The sequence below is a fragment of the Ascaphus truei genome, chromosome 9, assembly GCF_040206685.1.
Source record: "Ascaphus truei isolate aAscTru1 chromosome 9, aAscTru1.hap1, whole genome shotgun sequence".
NCBI lineage: Eukaryota > Metazoa > Chordata > Amphibia > Anura > Ascaphidae > Ascaphus > Ascaphus truei.
In genome coordinates, this window is record NC_134491.1 from 68,837,179 (window position 1) to 68,855,628 (window position 18,450).

The following is an 18,450-nucleotide window of genomic DNA, read 5'->3' on the forward strand; positions in this document are numbered from 1 at the left end:
CCCAGATAAGAACTTTAGGGCACAGTCGGATCATCCAAATCGGAAGGTCTGTAGCTAACTCAGACCCAGTCTTCCCAGAGGTGGCAGTCAGTGCACTGTACCGGGATATTGATGTAGAGATATTGCCCAAGCACTCGACAAGGCACCAGGAAGAGGGTTTGCTTATACTTGTTCACTGATTGACATCTGATATCTACATATGTTCTGTGTCTTTTACAATATTCTTGTATCTACATTCATTGTTTCATAATTGATATCTGCTTATGTGATTTGCCCTCTTTAGATTTATATCATTAGCTGAGTGTGGGATCATTTGACATTGGGGAGGGAAGGCTTAGGGAAGTACCTCTGGGACCCTTTGGGACCAGGGGGAATGGGCCAGATGAAGAGGTCACCCCTCGAAACGTCGCCCCCCTAGTTTGCTTTCCTTTTTCCATTTTTGTGATTTTTTGCTTTTCTTTTGTGTTTTTTCCCCTTCTCTTTCTTTCCCCTCTACCCCCTTTAATTTTTGATTTTCTCTATGGTGAAATTTATTTTTGCATTGGCGTATTGGCTATTGTTGCTATATTTTCAGTTTATTATTAGTGTCATTAAATTATTCATATTCCCTACACTGGTATTCGCTTATATCTGTAGCTGTGAGACAGAGAGTGCTGGTACTATTTTTTGGTTTCTTATATTGAACAGTGTTTTAATTAAGGGAATTTAGAGAGGATGCCTAGCAGTGAGGAAAGGGAGTTGTCATGTGATCCAGCCAGGAAGAAGTTTTGCTCCACAAGATGGCTGTTGCTTGTATTTAAAAAAATGTATCTTTGATCTGTTGGACTTGCCCACAATTTGCTAAGGTTTTGGAATAGATTTGTGGTCTAATTGGAAAAGTGGTGAGGACTGGTGTCCCAATGGATCCATGGTTAGCTCTAATCATCGCGTCACCTGAGAAGATCCCCAAGTCTTTAAAAAAATTAGCTGGCTCTGAAAGTTGGACAAGGCCAGAGGTCGGATCCAACTTCTTCATTAGGCTGCCAGGCTACTGTGGGCTGCTAAACCCCAGATCTCCCCAACGGTGGTGAGGCCTTCACCTCAAACTCTGTCCAATCGGCGCCAGATGTTGGGCCCGAGCGAAAGCCGGAGAGAGATATAATTGAATGTGAGATGGGGAAATTGAGTGTGAGGAGGGGAGATGGAATTAAGTGTGAGGAGGGGGATTTGAGAGGGAGGGATTTTCAGAGAGTGGGATTGAGAGGAGGGGGGCATTCAGTGAGAAAGGAGGGGGTGAGAGAAATCGGGGAGAGAGGGAGTGAGTGAGAGAGGTTGTGTTAGAGTGGGAGTGGGAGTGTAATAGATGGAGGGGGAGAGGTGGAGGAGTTAGAGGGAAGGAGGGAGAGTTATATAGACAGTGGAAGAAAGGGAGTGGCAAGTGAGTGAGGAACAGGGGTGAGTGAGACAGAGGGAGGAGGGAGTGAGAGAGCGAGGGCAGCCTGGGAAAGCTGTAAGCAGCCTTGTACCTTAATGCCTTCTCCATCTGGTTGTCCATGCCAATTCCAAACTTCGCTACTGGATGTGGTCCTATCTACAATCCCTTAACATTGTTTCCCTGTTCCCATCCCCTTATTCTTCCAAGCTCTCTCAGTGGTTATATGTCTAACCTGACAGAAGCTTTAATAAGCCTGAGATGTATGTTCATGTTCCCTTCTTCTCTCTCCCTTTTTTTCTGTACCCTCTGCTTATTATGCTGTAAAAATTAAACAAAATAAATCAAATATATTTTGGGGGAAAAAAGTATAACTTTCTCCTTCCAATGCTTTGCTGCTTTATAAACCCTCATGGTGTCAGAAGTGCTGAATGAGAACTAGGAGAGACAACCTTGATATTGTTTTCAGTGCTAAAAGCAGAAGACAGACACAGCAAGTGGAAGTGGAACAGAAAGCTACAGAGGCACAAAGACTGTTAGTAATAGATGTATACAATATTTTAAACTCTTAAATCTTATTGGCTGGTAAAGCCAGCCAATCAGTATATACAATAGATATACAAAACCCACATCCATCCTGCAGCTATTTGGCAATGTTGTAGAGAACTGGAAAAAGAACAGAAAGATATTGAAACTGCATTTGTAGCCATAGAAAGGAAAAATATGATGAAGTTAAGGAGGATCCAGATCTGTTAGGAGAGAGGGGATTTGTGTTGGAGGTCCCGCTGTGTGGGACCCGCTCCAACTCACTACGCCAAGCATCACCTGGGTACTGGAGTACCTAGGCAGGTACCCAATGTGCACCTACATCCACACGGGGTAGCGCTACCTCACACTTGAGTTGGAATTTCTGGGACAGGACACCAGGGGTATTGGTGCCACAGCACCTTCAGTACTTTGGGGGAACCACCACGTGTTGGGGCACTGGGTTCATACTGTGGGTACAGTTATTATATGTTATCTGTGTTAATATGTATGTACAGTAAACCTTAATTATATACAGTGTGTGGTGTATTACTTATTACTGTATATCGGTTCGTGTGGGGGGTTATACTGCCAACGCTGGGATCCCTCAGAGGTGGAGGCGCTGCACGCAAGGAGAAAGAGCTCACCCCAGGCTCCCAGAAGCGGAAGCTTAGGCCTTCTGGGAGCAAACAGGTACAGCAGCATGCGTAGTCGCCCGCGTAGTTCCCTTAGGCATATGGAAAAACGAAAATGTGTGGTGCTTCTACGAAAAACCTTCTAAGTATGAATGTCAAAAAGACTTGATGATCAATTCAGTAATTATATTGTTCCTGAGATGATGACCCCCAACGATACAAATAAATGGGAAACAGTCTATAAATCACTTCTCCTTGCAATCTGACTAGTGGGCTACGGCCCCCACAAACACTGCAGTAAGGGGCCACACTATTATTGAAAGTGTCCCAACATAGAATATCAGAATGGAGTTGTGCCAGACATATAAGTGACTCACTTTTTGGAGTAGGTGTATGGAAAGGGGGCTACAATTATATCCCAAAAAGGAGAGTTTTGAGAGACATTTATTTTTGTAATATGCATGCAAATCAGGGATGACACCATAGAGCAATACGTACCTGAATTACTGAAACTCAGTACAAACCTTTAGTGAGCTGATCAGAGATCAAATAATCTGAGGCATCACAACAAATGTGTTATGGGAGAAACATCTGTGAAGCAGATCTAACTTTAAATGAGAATTTCCTTTAAGAAAAAAATAATTAGAAATGTCAGTTCTGGGAACCCCATGCTTCCCTAGATAATAACCTCCTCCTGCATGTTTAAAGGACTCCTGTCATGCAGGCCTATACTGTAGGAAGGTGCGACAGATGATATTGCGGCTTCGTATGGCCCACGGGAAGTGGGACCTTTACACCACCATATTGCATGCACAGCTGGGTCTGCAACCAGCATGACCTGGGGAGCTGGAATTAACACAGTCAGAGAGAGGCTTCTTTGCTAAAGTCTCAAGTTGTTTATATACAACACCAAACACACTTTTATACAAAACGTGGAGAGATGCTTGTGCACAAAATGGAGCACACCTGAGATACATGCTAATTTAGCTGTGCTTTGCATAGCCAAATTAGCATATTTCTCTGTATCTCAGCTGTGATCCTTTTTGTGCACAGGTGTCTGTGTCAACACGTGTTGTTTAAAGGTTTGTTTAGGCTGGTACTGTATATTAGCAATGTAACCCCCTCTGGGAACTACTAGTGTAATTAAGGGGTAAATGGCCTTAAGGGGTTATCTGTGTGGGCTCATGCAGAGTAACACCCCTATCCCATCACATGGTATGGAGTGAATCAGCAGGAAAGAAGCCATACCCACAAGATGCATGGTGACTAGTGACATCACCATCAGTGTATATATTGTGAGACTGAAGATTCTAGAATTCAGGTTCCTAGGAGTGAATGTTGGAGAAGCCTCACTGTTAATAATGTAATTGTGTTGCCGTGTATAGTTAATGTATAGTGGTAATATCCAGTCTCTGTTATTTTGTACTGTAGTTAGGGAAAGTGCCCTAACCAGTTAGCATCCGTAGCCATGGAAGTACAGAAGCTTACAGGTTCCTACAAAGGAAGCCTATGTGAAATAAGGATTATCACAATAGTACCCCTCGGATCTAATCAGAGCTGCCCTGCTGAGAGGCCCACTATTGGGTCAGAAAAAGAGTGCTTAAGAGAGGCACAAAGCACCTTGCACCGGGAAAATGATCCCACAGTTCATGATAGTAAGAATAACCTAACATGACAAAGACAGGACATGAAGTCCAATCATGGTGCAACAGAAATATTTCGGAGGTATATCATATAATAAGTCCCATATGTAACGGATATCAGTAGTCTTTATCCTGGGTATACAAGTCTAAATGAAACTGCTCCAATGTATTTGATAGAAGAAATGACATGGGTTGTCATCCAAATCTATAGTTCATGAATACGTGACCGCCAATAATAATGGCTTAAATCCTAGAGTGGGATTTATAGGGTACTAGGGGGACACAAATACCAATGGCAGACGGTCCCCTTTTAACCAACCACACTCAGATAAGGTCACAGAACATATAGATGACACAATCAGAAGCCAGCCAAGTAATACCACAGTACACTCACTGTTTGTATGGAGTGAAAACGAACAGCAGGAACTCCGTATAAGCATGCATCCAACTTGATTGAAGCACAGGAAAAAACAGCCTCTGGGGAGGAAAGTGGAGCACAGCGCAGGGACAAATAGCAGGAACCAGCACACCATAGGTTAAAAAACTACTTTATTGAGCGACTAGGGGAGACACCATAAAAGGAACAACCACCCACTCTGACGCGTTTCGGGCTAAGCCCTTTGTCAAAGAGTATGCCCCAGATACAAAAAACACACACTTATATACACATTATCTAATTACCTAAATTGATCGCGTCTTTAGGCACAGGTGACGTCAGCGGAACCAACCGAGAATCTCGCGAGGCTTACCAGTCTAGCCGGAGTCCCAGGAGACAAATCGAGTAGATCACACTGCGCCACCTAGCTTGGAGGACGCGTCTATACAAAGAAAAACATAACATGTCCGGATTGTGTCCGTAACCGGAAGTGACGTCAGAGGGACCAACCCTGAGTCTCACGAGACTTCCCAGAGTCACTGGAGTCTCCAAGAGACAAGGAAGAACCCCACAGCGCCACCTGCCTAGGAGGACACACCAAAACAACACACACACAAATACATATACATAGCCAGCAATCTCCCATAACTATAAAGACAACGATGACATTTGTCTATTCATTTAAGACATGATAAACTCACAGAAGTGGGAGAAGGATGAAAAGAAAAACATATACAAATAAATAAATAAAAAAAGAAAGAAAATTAAATAAAGGAAAAAAACTATGCTGAATGTGTATATATAAAGGCCATAAAAAACACTTATTACTTTAAAGAATAAAAGTAAAAGGGGAAAGAAATTGGAGGTTGATAGAGAGATATGCACCAATAAATAAAACTCTAATTCAAAAAATACATTAAGCTACTGACTGTACTGACAAATATCTCTCTATATAACCAACATAGGGATAGATATTCCATCTAACCGTTTCAGGGGCTCTACGAAGAGAAAGTGTTTCTCGAAACGCGTAGGGCTGTATCTACCAAAGCTGCTGACTTGTGAAGCATAGCAGGAGGATCCTGAGTCTGATCTATCAGACTGCCGGAGACAGCATACCAGCCCTAAGCCCAACCCCCAGAGTGATGACGCGTGGACACAAACGCGGTGACGTCACGAGCGCACGTGACGCGGAAGCAGGAGTGGAGCAACGCCGAACGTAGGAGGAGGGTGTCTGGGACTGAGGCTCTCTCCATGCAAGAGATGGACACTGAGGCTATCCCAGCTTACTGAAGTCATGAATTAACCATCCTAGATGTGCCTCTTATCTACTTACATTTTGTAAGTGTTTTTAACTGTGTTTTTTAGCATTAAAACTTTACATATTGCACTATGGGTTTTGCGCCCTTTTTTTCTTTTTTTTCATTTAAGATTATAGTAACAGCAATAAGGCTAAGCACCTCCCTAGCATGAGAGAGTAAGGATTACCTAGGGAAGAATTAAAGAGTACAAACATGGTTGTTCACCAGTTAAAGTGTATAAGCAATGAATGAAGCTCCTGGTTATACTATAAAAGTTCCTGGTGCCAATCATTATTCCATCAGTATATCCACGCTCAGTCTGCATGATTCCAGCCACCTGATAAGGTATGAGGGACTAAGACAAGCCATGTACATTGTCAATTGTTGTAAACTCCTTAAGAGCCGGGCAAGGAGCGTTACAGCAACTTGGAACTCTAACAATTAAAAATTCACTCTCAAAATGTATTTTCTGGACGAAGTTTTAAACTTGCCAGTCAGGTTATCCCATGGATAAGAGTTAGCAAAGGTTGAAGCACTTCAAGTGATAAATCGGGGAACCATCATACTGAGCAGTATATCCACAGAACTCCATTCAATCTTTTATTGTGACGTTAACCCCATTTAACATATAGATAGTCGTAACCCATATCAAAAAAGGTGAGTAGCTTTACGATTCCGATGTAAATGCCCTGATATTTACCAGAGAAATATCGAATCGCTAACTTTTTTTTGATAACTTTTTATTTTTAATATTTTTATGGGGTACAGAAAGGAAAATAGGGAACATAATACTGTACCATCATGACATTTGGGGAGACATAAGAGGAAGCTGCGAATATAAAGTTACAATCGCATGTCGAGCCACTGGGAGATACTTCAGAATAATCCGTAGCAATAACCGATGTAGTAATAGTTGCTGTGGTTGTGGCTACCACAAGGTGCTTCTAAGTCAGTGGCAATTATTTACGTTAATTTATATTTTTGAGGGTGGACGCAACTGACTCATGAGCGCACCGCGACCGCCCAAAATTGAGTTTTAGTATCAGTCATAGTACTCTGCAGTATTGATATGTGGCGCTCGTATGCTAGTGTGTCTTTAATCTACATGTAAAGGCAATGTAACCCATCATTTATTCCCGTTCATTTCATATAATATGATATTCCATTTATTCTAATGTGACCCGCCACTTCTTCCCCTAAAAACTTCAGATGGTTCCTGAGCTAAGAGACCTAGTGGAGGAAGACATAGCTTCTTATTTCAAAGCCAATATGGGCAGCATGTCCTCACCATTCACCCTGTGGGAGGCTCATAAAGTCACCATGAGATGAAGGCTTATCAGCCTAGCCTCGGGAAGGAAGAGAGAAAGGGAAGATAAAATCAAGGCTGCTAAAGACAGGATAGCGGATCTCACCAGGGCCCATCAGAGAGACGGAAACGGTCTAACGCTGGGCTAACTTAATGAGGCAAAACTGGGGCTGAACCTGCTTCTGACGTCTCAAGTGGAGAACTCCTTAAACTGGGCCAAAATCAGGTTCTACGAGAAGTCCAGTACATCTGGAACAATGTTGGCGGCAAAATTGAGGAAAGAACAGGCGAGTCAATCTATCCAAGCTATTAGACAAAAATCTGGCCTTCTCACATCTAGCCCCCCACTAATAAGTAAAGAATTAAAGTCATACTACTCTTCCCTTTACGACAGGAACAAAATGCTTCACAATGGAAAAACCTCAAAAAAAATAGAGGACTTCCTCAAGGAAGTTGAACTATGCTCCATCTCCAGTATGGATAATAGCAAAGTAGGTCAAAAAATAGATATGGAAGAATTATTATGGGTAATCAAGAACCTGAAGCACTCGAAAGCCCCAGGCACAGATGGCTTTTCTAACATCTATTATAAAAAAATGTGCCCATATCCTAGCCCCTCATATGCTAACGCTTTTTAATTCTATATTCACTGAGTCTCAGTTCCCCACAACCATGCTGCAGACATCCATCGCTCTAATACATCAAAAAGGAAAGGACCTGACCAACTACGCAAGTTAAAGACCCATTTCCCTAATTAACACTGATCTTAAAATGTATTCTAAAATTCTTGCGAACAGACTCAACAAATTGTTACCTACCCTGGTACATCCTGACCAGGTGGGCTTTATCCCAGGAAGGCAGGACTCGGACAACACGAGGAGAATTATAGATTTAATAGCCTTTGCCTCCAAAAACAAAATCCCCTCCATGGTCCTGAGTCTAGACGCAGAAAAAGCATTCGACCGCATAGACTGGGTATATCTGGAGAGGACTTTACATGCCTTCGGATTTAACGGCCATTTCCTCCAAGCAGTCACTGTGCTGTATGCTGCTCCGATAATGAGGGTAATTTGCCAGGGATTCCCTTTGGATCTCTTCCCTATAAAAAATGGAACGAGGCAAGGTTGCCCACTTTCACCCTTGCTGTTCAGCTTGTGTATGGATCTGCTTGCAGCATGTATTCGTGTCCTGGGCGCCGCTGGTATCTGGGGTCTTTGTGTGGTCCCCCCGGGGGTCTGGAGCTCCTTGGGTGATCCCTGCGGGTGTTTCAGGTCCTTGGGTGGTCCCTACGGGTGTCCAAGGGCCCTCGGTGGTCCCCCAGGTATCCTGGGGTCCTTGGGTGTTCCCGCTAAGTCCTGGGGCCCTGCTGGTACCTGAGGTCCTCGGGTGGTCCTCGCGGGTGTCCGGGGTCCTCGGGTGGTCCCAACGGGTGCTTGTGGTCCTCAGGTGGTCCCCGCAGGTGTCCAGGGGTCCTCAGGTGGTGTCCAGGGGTCTCCAGATGGTCCCCGCAGGTCCCCACTGGCCTGCGGTATCACTTCTGTGCAGAATTACTATTATCCAGATAGGGATAATAGTGCATTTGCCCATTTAAAAATAAAACATCAGCCAGCATAAAGTAAATAAAAATTGCACTTACCACTGCCATGATGATGACTCTCAACATCCTCATCACCGTCCTTGTCCTCTGTGGGCAGCAACAGTATAATAAAAAAATATAAACTGATGGCCCCTTACACTTACAGTATAACGTATAGGGAATTCTGTTTATTGGAAGAAACTGTCTGCATTTTGTACTGTTCGTTCTTGTAATAATCTTTTTCTGTAACCTAAGCACATTTGTACTTTTGACATTTAAACTTTAATAAGTATATCATTGGGCTTTAATTGAACTTGTACGTTTTGTAGAGTAATACTTTTTCGGACAAATTTTACTACAGCAAATTTCTGCGTATTAGTGCATATATTTCTTAAAAACAGGGACCATAGACTGTGCAAATAATTAGTTGATTGTTTTTGGTGGTGGATGCAAGTTAAGATATATATTGTGACGGATTGAGGGTAGATATTTCTCATTTGAGAAGTAAGTGAAAGGTGAGTCAGCTAGTTCAGTGTGTATTAACCCTTGTCACATATATGTCACATGCTCACAGGTGTGCCATTCTGACAAGCACTAAGGTGTCAGTGTATTTTGTCAAGGTTGGGAAAAGGGGACAAAATCTGATGCTGGGTAAGTAAAGAGGACACAGAGAGAAGGACAAACCAAGATAGAGAAAAAGACAGAGGGAGAGGGAGAGAGAGAGACAATAAGATAAGAAAGAGAAAATAGGTCATGACAAATATATGGGGAAACAGAACAAAAAAAAGAAATAGGAAAGAAGAAGGCAAAAAGAAACAGATACAGAAACAAAAGGACCATGGAGAGGAAGAGAGGGTGGGGATGGGGGAGTAAGAGAGGGTGGGATGGGGGAGGAAGAGAATTTCCCTCTCTTACCATCAAATCCTAGAATACTTCTGGCCAATATACAGCAGCCCATTACAGTCTGTCTGCTTCTCAATTAATTTTAATGTCTCACACCTCTGATGTGCTTAATTATACAGGTTACTGGTTACCAAGAATACCATGTGATACTGTAAGTCACACAGCTGACAGCTTGGTTCTTATCTCTGTTTGCACAAGCTGTACTCGTTGATGCAGTTTACGGTTATTGCAAGATATTGCAAAGGTTTCTCTGTGGATAAGAGATTTTTATTTAAATCTTTTACTGTGACTACAAAGGGAAAATGTATATATATATATATGTATATATATATATGATCCCCCTGAGGGATCGATACATCCTTTTTGTTTTGATATTTTCTGGGTGCTGTCGCCTCTTTGCCGCTTTATGGTTTATGGTAACGTATGCTATATACTGTGTATATATATATATTGAAGCTTACCCCCTCCCACATTTAAATGGTTAAAAGCTCACTCCATAGCATCTCTCACTATCAGGGGAACTTGCCTGCATGCAGTATGATTGTGTCAAATCTAATACAGAGTGCTTTTCCTGGTAATGTACAGGTGAATAAAAGCTTCAATCAGACTTAGAACTTTGCAACTAATATTGACAGATTTATTATAAATCATTCTTCCTGGTATTGCACAGGTTATTAAGAATTTATATTAGATTAGTGTTAGGGACCCTTGAAACGTGGTCTGCCGTGCAGTTGGCTCAAGGGCTTACAACAATTTGGCCAAAATGTTAAACTAAAAGACCATTTTATTTAATAGATATTTATACATATATATTTAGTCACTGTACCGTGTATGAGTTTCACTGGATGTGCACTGAGCTCTGTCTGTGTTTTATGTTCTGTCTCTGGTTTTAAATATATATTGCCATGCTCAGTAGCACTCCTCTGTGACACTCATTTGCTTATATATATGTAGTGGTTATTTTGGGGGTTCAATAGGAGCTTGTTAGGTGTCCAGTATATATATATATATACACGTAGTCACTAGTCACACCCCCACTAGGCGCTGCTTTTTTGTTCTGTTTGTCATTATATATATATATATATATATATATATATATATATATAAAAGTGTAGCCAGGTCATTTTTTTCCCCCTGCGACCCCCCCGGGCGCCTCCGTGGTCACGGACGCTGTCGGGTACTGCCAGCGGCAAGCGGCAGACCCGACGGCCATTCAGGAGGGTGGGGGCCGAGGAGGGAGCTCGCCGGAGTGCAGGAGATCTCCGGCGGCTCTTGCACAGGGCGCCGCCATGTTGCGCCGGTTCGCGCATGCGCAGAGAGTCCCCGGCGGCCCGAGATAGTCGCGCATGCGCAGAAGATCGCGCGAGTGTAGGAGCCAACCAGGAGAGTAGCGCGAGAGGTAGGGAGAGATTGCGGCGGCCATTAGGAGCTAGTGCAGGCATAGGAAAGGCACGCACGCGGCCCCAATGTTATTACAGGCGCCCAGGGACTACAATTCCCATAGTGCTTAGCGAGGGAGGCACCAGGTGCCTCATAGGAGCCAATAGGGCTGCAGGACTGCCAGGAGAGCAAGTGGATACATTTGGCGGGCTTGCAGCTACGTTGTCAGTCAGAGGAAGGAGCAGTCAAGGGAAGGAGGTAGGGTACAGGAGCGAGGGACTCCCTGTACTAGGCCAGCACCCCCTTGGCCCAATATAGCCCTGAGTCCCCAGTAGTGTGAGTGTTGCCAGGGACAGCCCTCAGGATAGGGAACCTGTCACTTACCTTAGTTGGCCACTGGGGAACAGAAGGGAAGATAGGGACAGCTGGGGGGTTTCATAGCGGTAACCAATCCGGGGAGCCATAGCCCAGGGTCCTGTTGTGAATTAGTGGCACGAGACAGCTGGGGGGTTTCATAGCGGTAACCAGTCCGGGGAGCCATAGCCCAGGGTCCGTGTCGCGAGTGGCGAGGCCACTGGGGGGGTTTCATAGCGGTAACCAATCCGGGGAGCCATAGCCCAGGGCGGCGTTGCGCGTAGTACGAGGCAACTGGGGGGGGTTCATAGCGGTAACCAGTCCGGGGATCCATGGCCCAGGGCCCGTATTATGAGTAGGGTGGGTACAAGACCTACCTATATAGGATAGGCAACCCCGAAGGCCCTAGGAGAGTGACCCTTAAGCCACTTAAGGATGCTGTGCTATAGGGACGGCCTGTAGTGCAGGGTGTGTCACGTTGCTGTATCGTTAGAAAGGGACTCAGCGGATGCTGCGGTTCCAGTGACGGAGTTCGGACCCACGTTGAGGGTCACAGAGAATATCGCCAGGATAGGATCAGACGGATTCATCACGCGTCTGACCCTTTGTGAAGCGTTGCTGACCCGAGCACCGGAGTGCTCGGCAGGTATCTACAGTTCTAAGTGCACCACCGGGCCCTTAGCTTAATAGTGACTGCGCAGTCACCCATTGATTCTCTGCAAGAGTGCGGGACATTGGGTGGGGTTCTTTGGACACTGGGTGGGATCACCTAGTGTTGGGGAATCGTCCTGCGAGACGTCATGGTTAGTGTCTCCTCCTGAGAGGGACACAGGTTATATTATGAATGTGATGTGTCGTATTACATGTTAGTAAAGTCCTTAGTTATTATACCCCATTGTGTATGTGATCATTGTGTTTGTCCTGCGAGGATCCACTCCCTCTCGCAGGTGGAGGCGCTGCACCTATTGAGTAAGTGGTTACCCCTAGTATAATTGCCCCAGGTTCCCCGTGGCGGAAGCTCAGCCCTCCTGCGAGCCAACAGGTAATGCACCACACCGGTAACACTGCATGTTCTACTCACCCACACTATATATGCGATTGGGTGGGGTGGAATACCCGTTACATATATATATATATATATATAAAGCCCCGGTAAGAAATGGGGGCTATATATCTTTCTCCTACTGGTATAAGCCCTGCTAAGGGCAGACCGCCAGTAGTTAACATGGGTTTTCCCCGCTTCAAGCCCTGCCCTGATTGGTGGAGGTAGGCCCCCTGACTCTGTGTGAAGGCAAGAGACACAGGGGAGGGGCCTGCTGACATCATGAGAGGCAGGGCTGCCTCAATTTAGTTGCCAGTTCCTGGCAGTTGCAGTAAGTTAGTGTTGGAGTGTCTGACTGGACAGTCAGACTGTGTGAGCTAGCTAGGTTCCAGAGGAGTAGGGCCTAGTTAGCTGGAGGTGGACCCATTCCTCTCACCCTGCCTAGGGGGTGAGAGAAGAGCTAGCCCCACCCTGAGCGCCCTGGGCTTAGGGTGGAGGCAGGGAATAAAGATATACAATCCTGAGGGAGAGCTGTCTGGGACAAAGAGAAACTGTACCTGATTGCCTGTGATCCTGCTGCTGGCTGTGCTGCTGACAATAAAGGGAGCTGCTGCTACTTTTAAGAGACTGAGTGAGACTGAAATCTCTCGCCCTGAGACGAGGGCTTCACTGGGAGGATTTCACCCTACCCCTATAGGGCTCGCCAGAGATGGAGGCGCTGCACCGTTGCTAGAGAAGATGGAGGCATATACCCCAGAAGCCTGTCCCTGTTGTCCCCTATACCATCGCGGGAGACTCAGGCCCTCCTGTTCCTCACAGGTATGCACCACCAACATACATGTAGCCAGTCCTCACTACACCCTAGTAGGTGTGCGACGGGGGAATGGGGGGGGGGGGGAACATGGGTCACATTTGGAGGCGAGCTGCTGAGATCCAGAACAGGACAGGCTTTCAGCGAAGCAGAGCTGGAAGAGTAAAGTGCACCTTCCATGCAAGTGCTGTAGAGAGTAGGGCATATATGCATACCAGGGGTAGTCAGGGGAGCGTGGACTCTCGCACAGTACGCCCTGGGTGCCCTAAGAGGGTGTTGTAAGATGGATGTGGAGCTATACCTGTCCTAGTCCCTTGAGGCAGGTAGTGTGAGGCAACTGGGGGGGGGGGAGGGGTTAGCCTGTTAACTTGTCCAGGGACCATGGCTCAGGGCCCGCACTATGAGTGGCCAAAAGTAGGAGACGCCCATACCTTAGGGTGATGCCCGGATACACTAGCCAGCACCCACATAAAACACACCACAGAGTACTTGCAGGAACCGTCAGAGAGTGCGGTGCACAGAGAAGGAGTTCTGCCTAACCTGGGGTATGCCAACATCATATCAGTGGGTAAAGCATTCAGAGAGAGCATGCAGAGAGCATCAGAGAGTGTCAGTGACAGAAGTCAGTGTCTAGGAACGTGTTACACAGTAGACACTGAGAATAGTGAGATCATACATTTGGAGGGCTCATTAAAGATGACGGCAGTCACTACATGTGCTCCGCGGAGCAAGAAAGAGTTAAAAATGGTGACAGCAATGCCATCCACGGCCCAGCAGCTAGCAGCCGTCCCAAAATGGTGACTCCCGCCAATCCTGGATCGTGCACGTGAAGCGTGCAAAGAGACTGTTAAAGAAATGTGGATGGAGATGTGCAGGTTTTTGGCGCCAAACCCAGATCCCCTGCAAAAGAAGCGGAGCGGCGCGAAAGCCGAAAGCCCACCCACCTGTGCTGTGACTGGTGAACAGACAAGGCACGTCACACTGAGCGAAGGAGTGCCCCTCCTCTTGCTTCCACCAGAGGGCGGGGGCACAAGGAGAGCCAATCAGAAGCATCCTCCCCAGCGAAGGAAGGGACAGGAAGTGAGAGCGAGGAACTTCACTTCTGTCTGGCATTCAAGGAGCAAGGAGCTGAAACATTGAACTGTTCCACCCCTGAGCAAACTATGTCAGAACTAAGCACTACGATTTTCCAGCTCCCAGGAGGCTTCCTGGTGGTGGAGATCGATGGCCGAGAGTATCTCCGGTGCCTGTGCATACACTGCAGGACACCCGGACCGGTCCCAAGCACCAAAGCACGATGCCCTCAATGTGGCACGTACTACCTGTGGCCTACCGAGCCAAGGACACCGATCAAGACCCCTCGGGGTGCCTCTCCGGGAACCCTAACGGAGGTGGCGGAGACAGCAGACGAGGCTGCCCTAGTTCCCTGCTTCACCACTGAGGTGGGAACCAAGGCCCAGCCAACTACAGAGCCGAGAGAAACTCCGGCGGAGAAGAGCGCGACCACAGTGGAGGTACCGGAGCGGGCCCATTTCATACCACTACCCACTGGCGGTGCGGCGAAAGACCCAGGTGACTCCCGAGCAGAGGAGCCGAGCAAGTCATCTTCGGAGGAAGAAGATGGCGTCCCATCGGTGGCGATGCGCCTACCGGCGAACCACCCCAGCTGTAAGAAAGATGGCGGTCTACTTACCAGAGAGAGGGAGCAGACGAGTCCGGACACCCCCCGACGGCGAGCACTGGTGCGGCCTGAGGCCCGTAGAAGTCCCACGGCCGTGGTGACTCCCAGTGTGGCGGAGACGGGATCCGAGACGGCTCCGGAGGAACCAGAGAGCATCAGCCGGCAGCGGAGCGGTAAGGAGACTCCACCACCCCTTTACTCCCGCCAGGCGAAGACGGAACCTGCAGAGGACGAGAGGGAGAGGCTTGCAGCCTATCTGCCCGTCCGGGGACCGGATGATCCACCACCGCCCCTTCCGGTCCTCGACGCACATCTGGTGCGTGACCACGGAGCGGATGGAGATTCCGCGGGCGGCAACGATGACGACACTTCCGGTTCCTGCTAGCACGGAGGACCGGCGGCCATCTTTGCGGCCAGAGGAGCCGCCATGGCAGCTGCACTTGCCACCCTTGACTGCCACGGCATTCACAGAGGAGCACGAAGCACGCCGGCAAGGGACAGCAGAAAAATGCCCACTGGTCGCGGCATTACCCGGTTGCTGGACATTGATACGGACATTGCTGATACCCCAGCCCATGCCCCTAGCGCCATTTCCCTGGCCACTGCCCCTGCCCCATCATGAGTCATGACACCGGGACCTAGCGGGGATAAGTTAAGCAAAAACCCCAAATACTCCAAAGGTGTGAGGGATTGGGAATTAAGTGATGAGGGGTCGGATGGGGAAGTGCCATATGTCAATGTGATTCGTGTGTCTAACCCTATATAATTTTCTCCTGTGTCTAGAGGGAGGGCCCGAGGGTCCCAGAGTACTGCGGAGGCAGGGCCTGCAAGCCATGTGGTCCACAAAATGAACCCCACCATCTACACCGATACCAGAGGTAGGCGCCGAGGCTCGCACTCTACTGAGGCGGTCACGTCCGCTGAATCATCCCAAGCTGAGTCAGAGTCAGGTACTTCCAGTGCAGTGTCAGAGTACGAACACTGTGACAAGTGGTGGGCACTCCTATTTACTGGGTACCACAAGGGTATGGACCGTACAAGGTTCCTGCTAATCAGGAACAAAATAGTTGACCATTGGTGGGCGGTAGGTGCCTATACTCCCCAGGAGGTGGCGGATGAGTTGGAGCACAGATACCAGGAGATAGAGCAGAAGAACATCCTTCCTAAGGGGCCTAGTATTTTGTACGACGATATTGCCCCAGCGGAACCAGAGTTTTGGGTACTGCCAAGCAGGGCAGGTAACCAGAAACTTACAAAGTTGAGCCGAGCCGACAGGGCCATGGTGGCTAGGTATAGGCAATCCCACGGGTATGATTTCCCTTATGTGCCTGAGCCGATAATGAGTGAGATAGAGGAGCACCGAGATAGCTGGCTCAGACAGGCCATGCAGGAGTACTTACGAACGAAGTTCGGGAAGGCAGGCTACCACAATGAGGACAAGATCAGTGATGTAGTCTGGGCCTGGAGTGTGGGGAGGTGCATATACATGCACAGTGTGGTTTATCGGCCGGAGTCTGTGTCAGTACAGCCATACTACATCACTGTAACTGATCATAATGGGCGGGAGGTACGCAAGCCTGACCCAAGACATTATTACTAGTTTGTTCTCCCCGTTGGGAATAACTGTGTGCTGTTGTTTATGCCATCTGGTGGATGGTTTGATCCATATCCTAACCTGCAATGTGTTTGTTTCCCAGATGTTCATGTGCAGGATGGTGCTGCTAAAATTAGGTCCAAGTGGGGACCATTGGAAATCCACCTGAGGGAGAGTGTAGCCCCGGTAAGAAATGGGGGCTATATATCTTTCCCCTACTGGTAAAAGCCCTGCTAAGGGCAGGCCACCAGTAGTTAACATGGGTTTTCCCTGCCTCAAGCCCTGCCCTGATTGGTGGAGGTAGGCCCCCTGACTCTGTGTGAAGGCAAGAGACACAGGGGAGGGGCCTGCTGACATCATGAGAGGCAGGGCTGCCTCAATTTAGTTGCCAGTTCCTGGCAGTTGCAGTAAGTTAGTGTTGGAGTGCCTGACTGGACAGTCAGACTGTGTGAGCTAGCTAGGTTCCAGAGGAGTAGGGCCTAGTTAGCTGGAGGTGGACCCATTCCTCTCACCCTGCCTAGGGGGTGAGAGAAGAGCTAGCCCCACCCTGAGCACCCTGGGCTTAGGGTGGAGGCAGGGAATAAAGATATACAATCCTGAGGGAGAGCTGTCTGGGACAAAGAGAAACTGTACCTGATTGCCTGTGATCCTGCTGCTGGCTGTGCTGCTGACAAAAAAGGGAGCTGCTGCTACTTTTAAGAGACTGAGTGAGACTGAAATCTCTCGCCCTGAGACCAGGGCTTCACTGGGAGGATTTCACCCTACCCCTATAGGGCTCGCCAGAGATGGAGGTGCTGCACCGTTGCTAGAGAAGATGGAGGCATATACCCCAGAAGCCTGTCCCTGTTGTCCCCTATACCATCGCGGGAGACTCAGGCCCTCCTGCTCCTCACAGGTACGCACCACCAACATACACGTAGCCAGTCCTCACTACACCCTAGAGGTCCAGTCTGTGACCGGGGGAGGGGGGACATGGGTTACATATATATATGAACAAAAAACAAACAAAAGCGCAAGCTCCATAGCACGTAACTGAGTAAAAAATAAGGTACATTTATTTAAAAAATCAGCAACCCATAAGAATGTGCACTTACAGGATTTCAAACAGAACCATTCGTGGGAGAGAAATCTCTATTGTGGTCATCTGCGGTGGTAGGGTGAGTCCCAGGTTTGCAGAGTGGATGTAAACAGCCCAGGTTCACAATGAATTGGCAGCAAGATATAAAGGCATCCAATGCCTGCACGTCCTTTGCTCCCTCTCATACAATGATTGCTAACACTTGAAATTACCGCCAGCCGGAGAGCAGGGAAGCCAGGGACTCCAAATACACCAACACAAACGCAATGACTTCACAGCATTACATATATATATATATACAGGCATACCCCGGTTTAAGGACACTCACTTTAAGTACACTCGCGAGTAAGTACATATCGCTCAATAGGAAAACGGCAGCTCACGCATGCGCCTGTCAGCACGTCCTGAACAGCAATACCGACTCCCTACCTGTACCGAAGCTGTGCGCAAGCATGGAGGCTATAGAGACTGTTACACATGTGTTATTTACATCAGTTATGCATGTATATGACGATTGACGTACAGTTCATGCATCGATAAGTAGGAAAAAGGTAGTGCTTCACTTTAAGTACATTTTCGCTTTACATACATGCTCCGGTCCCATTGCGTACGTTAATGCGGGGTATGCCTGTATATATATATTTATTGTGACAGAATCACTGTCCTTATGGATGCGAGAGCTAGCGGAGTGGATAGGTTCCAGTGTACAGGAGGTTAAATTCCTCTATGGGAGCTTGCTGCACCTGGTACTAATTATGACAACCGGCGCCTCTAATAATAAAATGACTTGATGAATATAGTCTGACCAAGTAGAGAGTCCAGTCACGGATACCAAAC

The 18,450-nt window shown here is 47.4% G+C and overlaps 1 protein-coding gene across 1 annotated transcript; it reads left to right on the top strand.

Annotated features, from left to right (window-relative positions):
* Positions 1 to 7,097: 7,097 nt before the first annotated feature.
* Positions 7,098 to 16,567, top strand: LOC142503293 (uncharacterized). The gene is made up of 7 exons (XM_075615453.1): positions 7,098 to 7,186; positions 7,589 to 7,685; positions 8,032 to 8,259; positions 8,369 to 8,515; positions 9,793 to 9,824; positions 14,279 to 15,114; positions 15,725 to 16,567. The coding sequence occupies exons 1-7, from the start codon at positions 7,098 to 7,100 to the stop codon at positions 15,790 to 15,792; spliced, it is 1,497 nt and encodes a 498-aa protein (XP_075471568.1). The 3' UTR covers positions 15,793 to 16,567.
* The last annotated feature ends 1,883 nt before the right edge of the window (positions 16,568 to 18,450 follow it).

What these genes read in the sequence shown, in the direction of transcription:
- LOC142503293 (XM_075615453.1), top strand. Translation starts at nt 7,098, where the DNA reads ATGGTTCCTGAGCTAAGAGACCTAGTGGAGGAAGACATAGCTTCTTAT. An exon ending in ATGTCCTCACCATTCACCCT is followed by an intron (nt 7,187 to 7,588) that starts GTGGGAGGCTCA and finishes CCTTTACGACAG; the next exon opens with GAACAAAATGCTTCACAATG. An exon ending in CAAGAATACCATGTGATACT is followed by an intron (nt 9,825 to 14,278) that starts GTAAGTCACACA and finishes TGCTTCCACCAG; the next exon opens with AGGGCGGGGGCACAAGGAGA.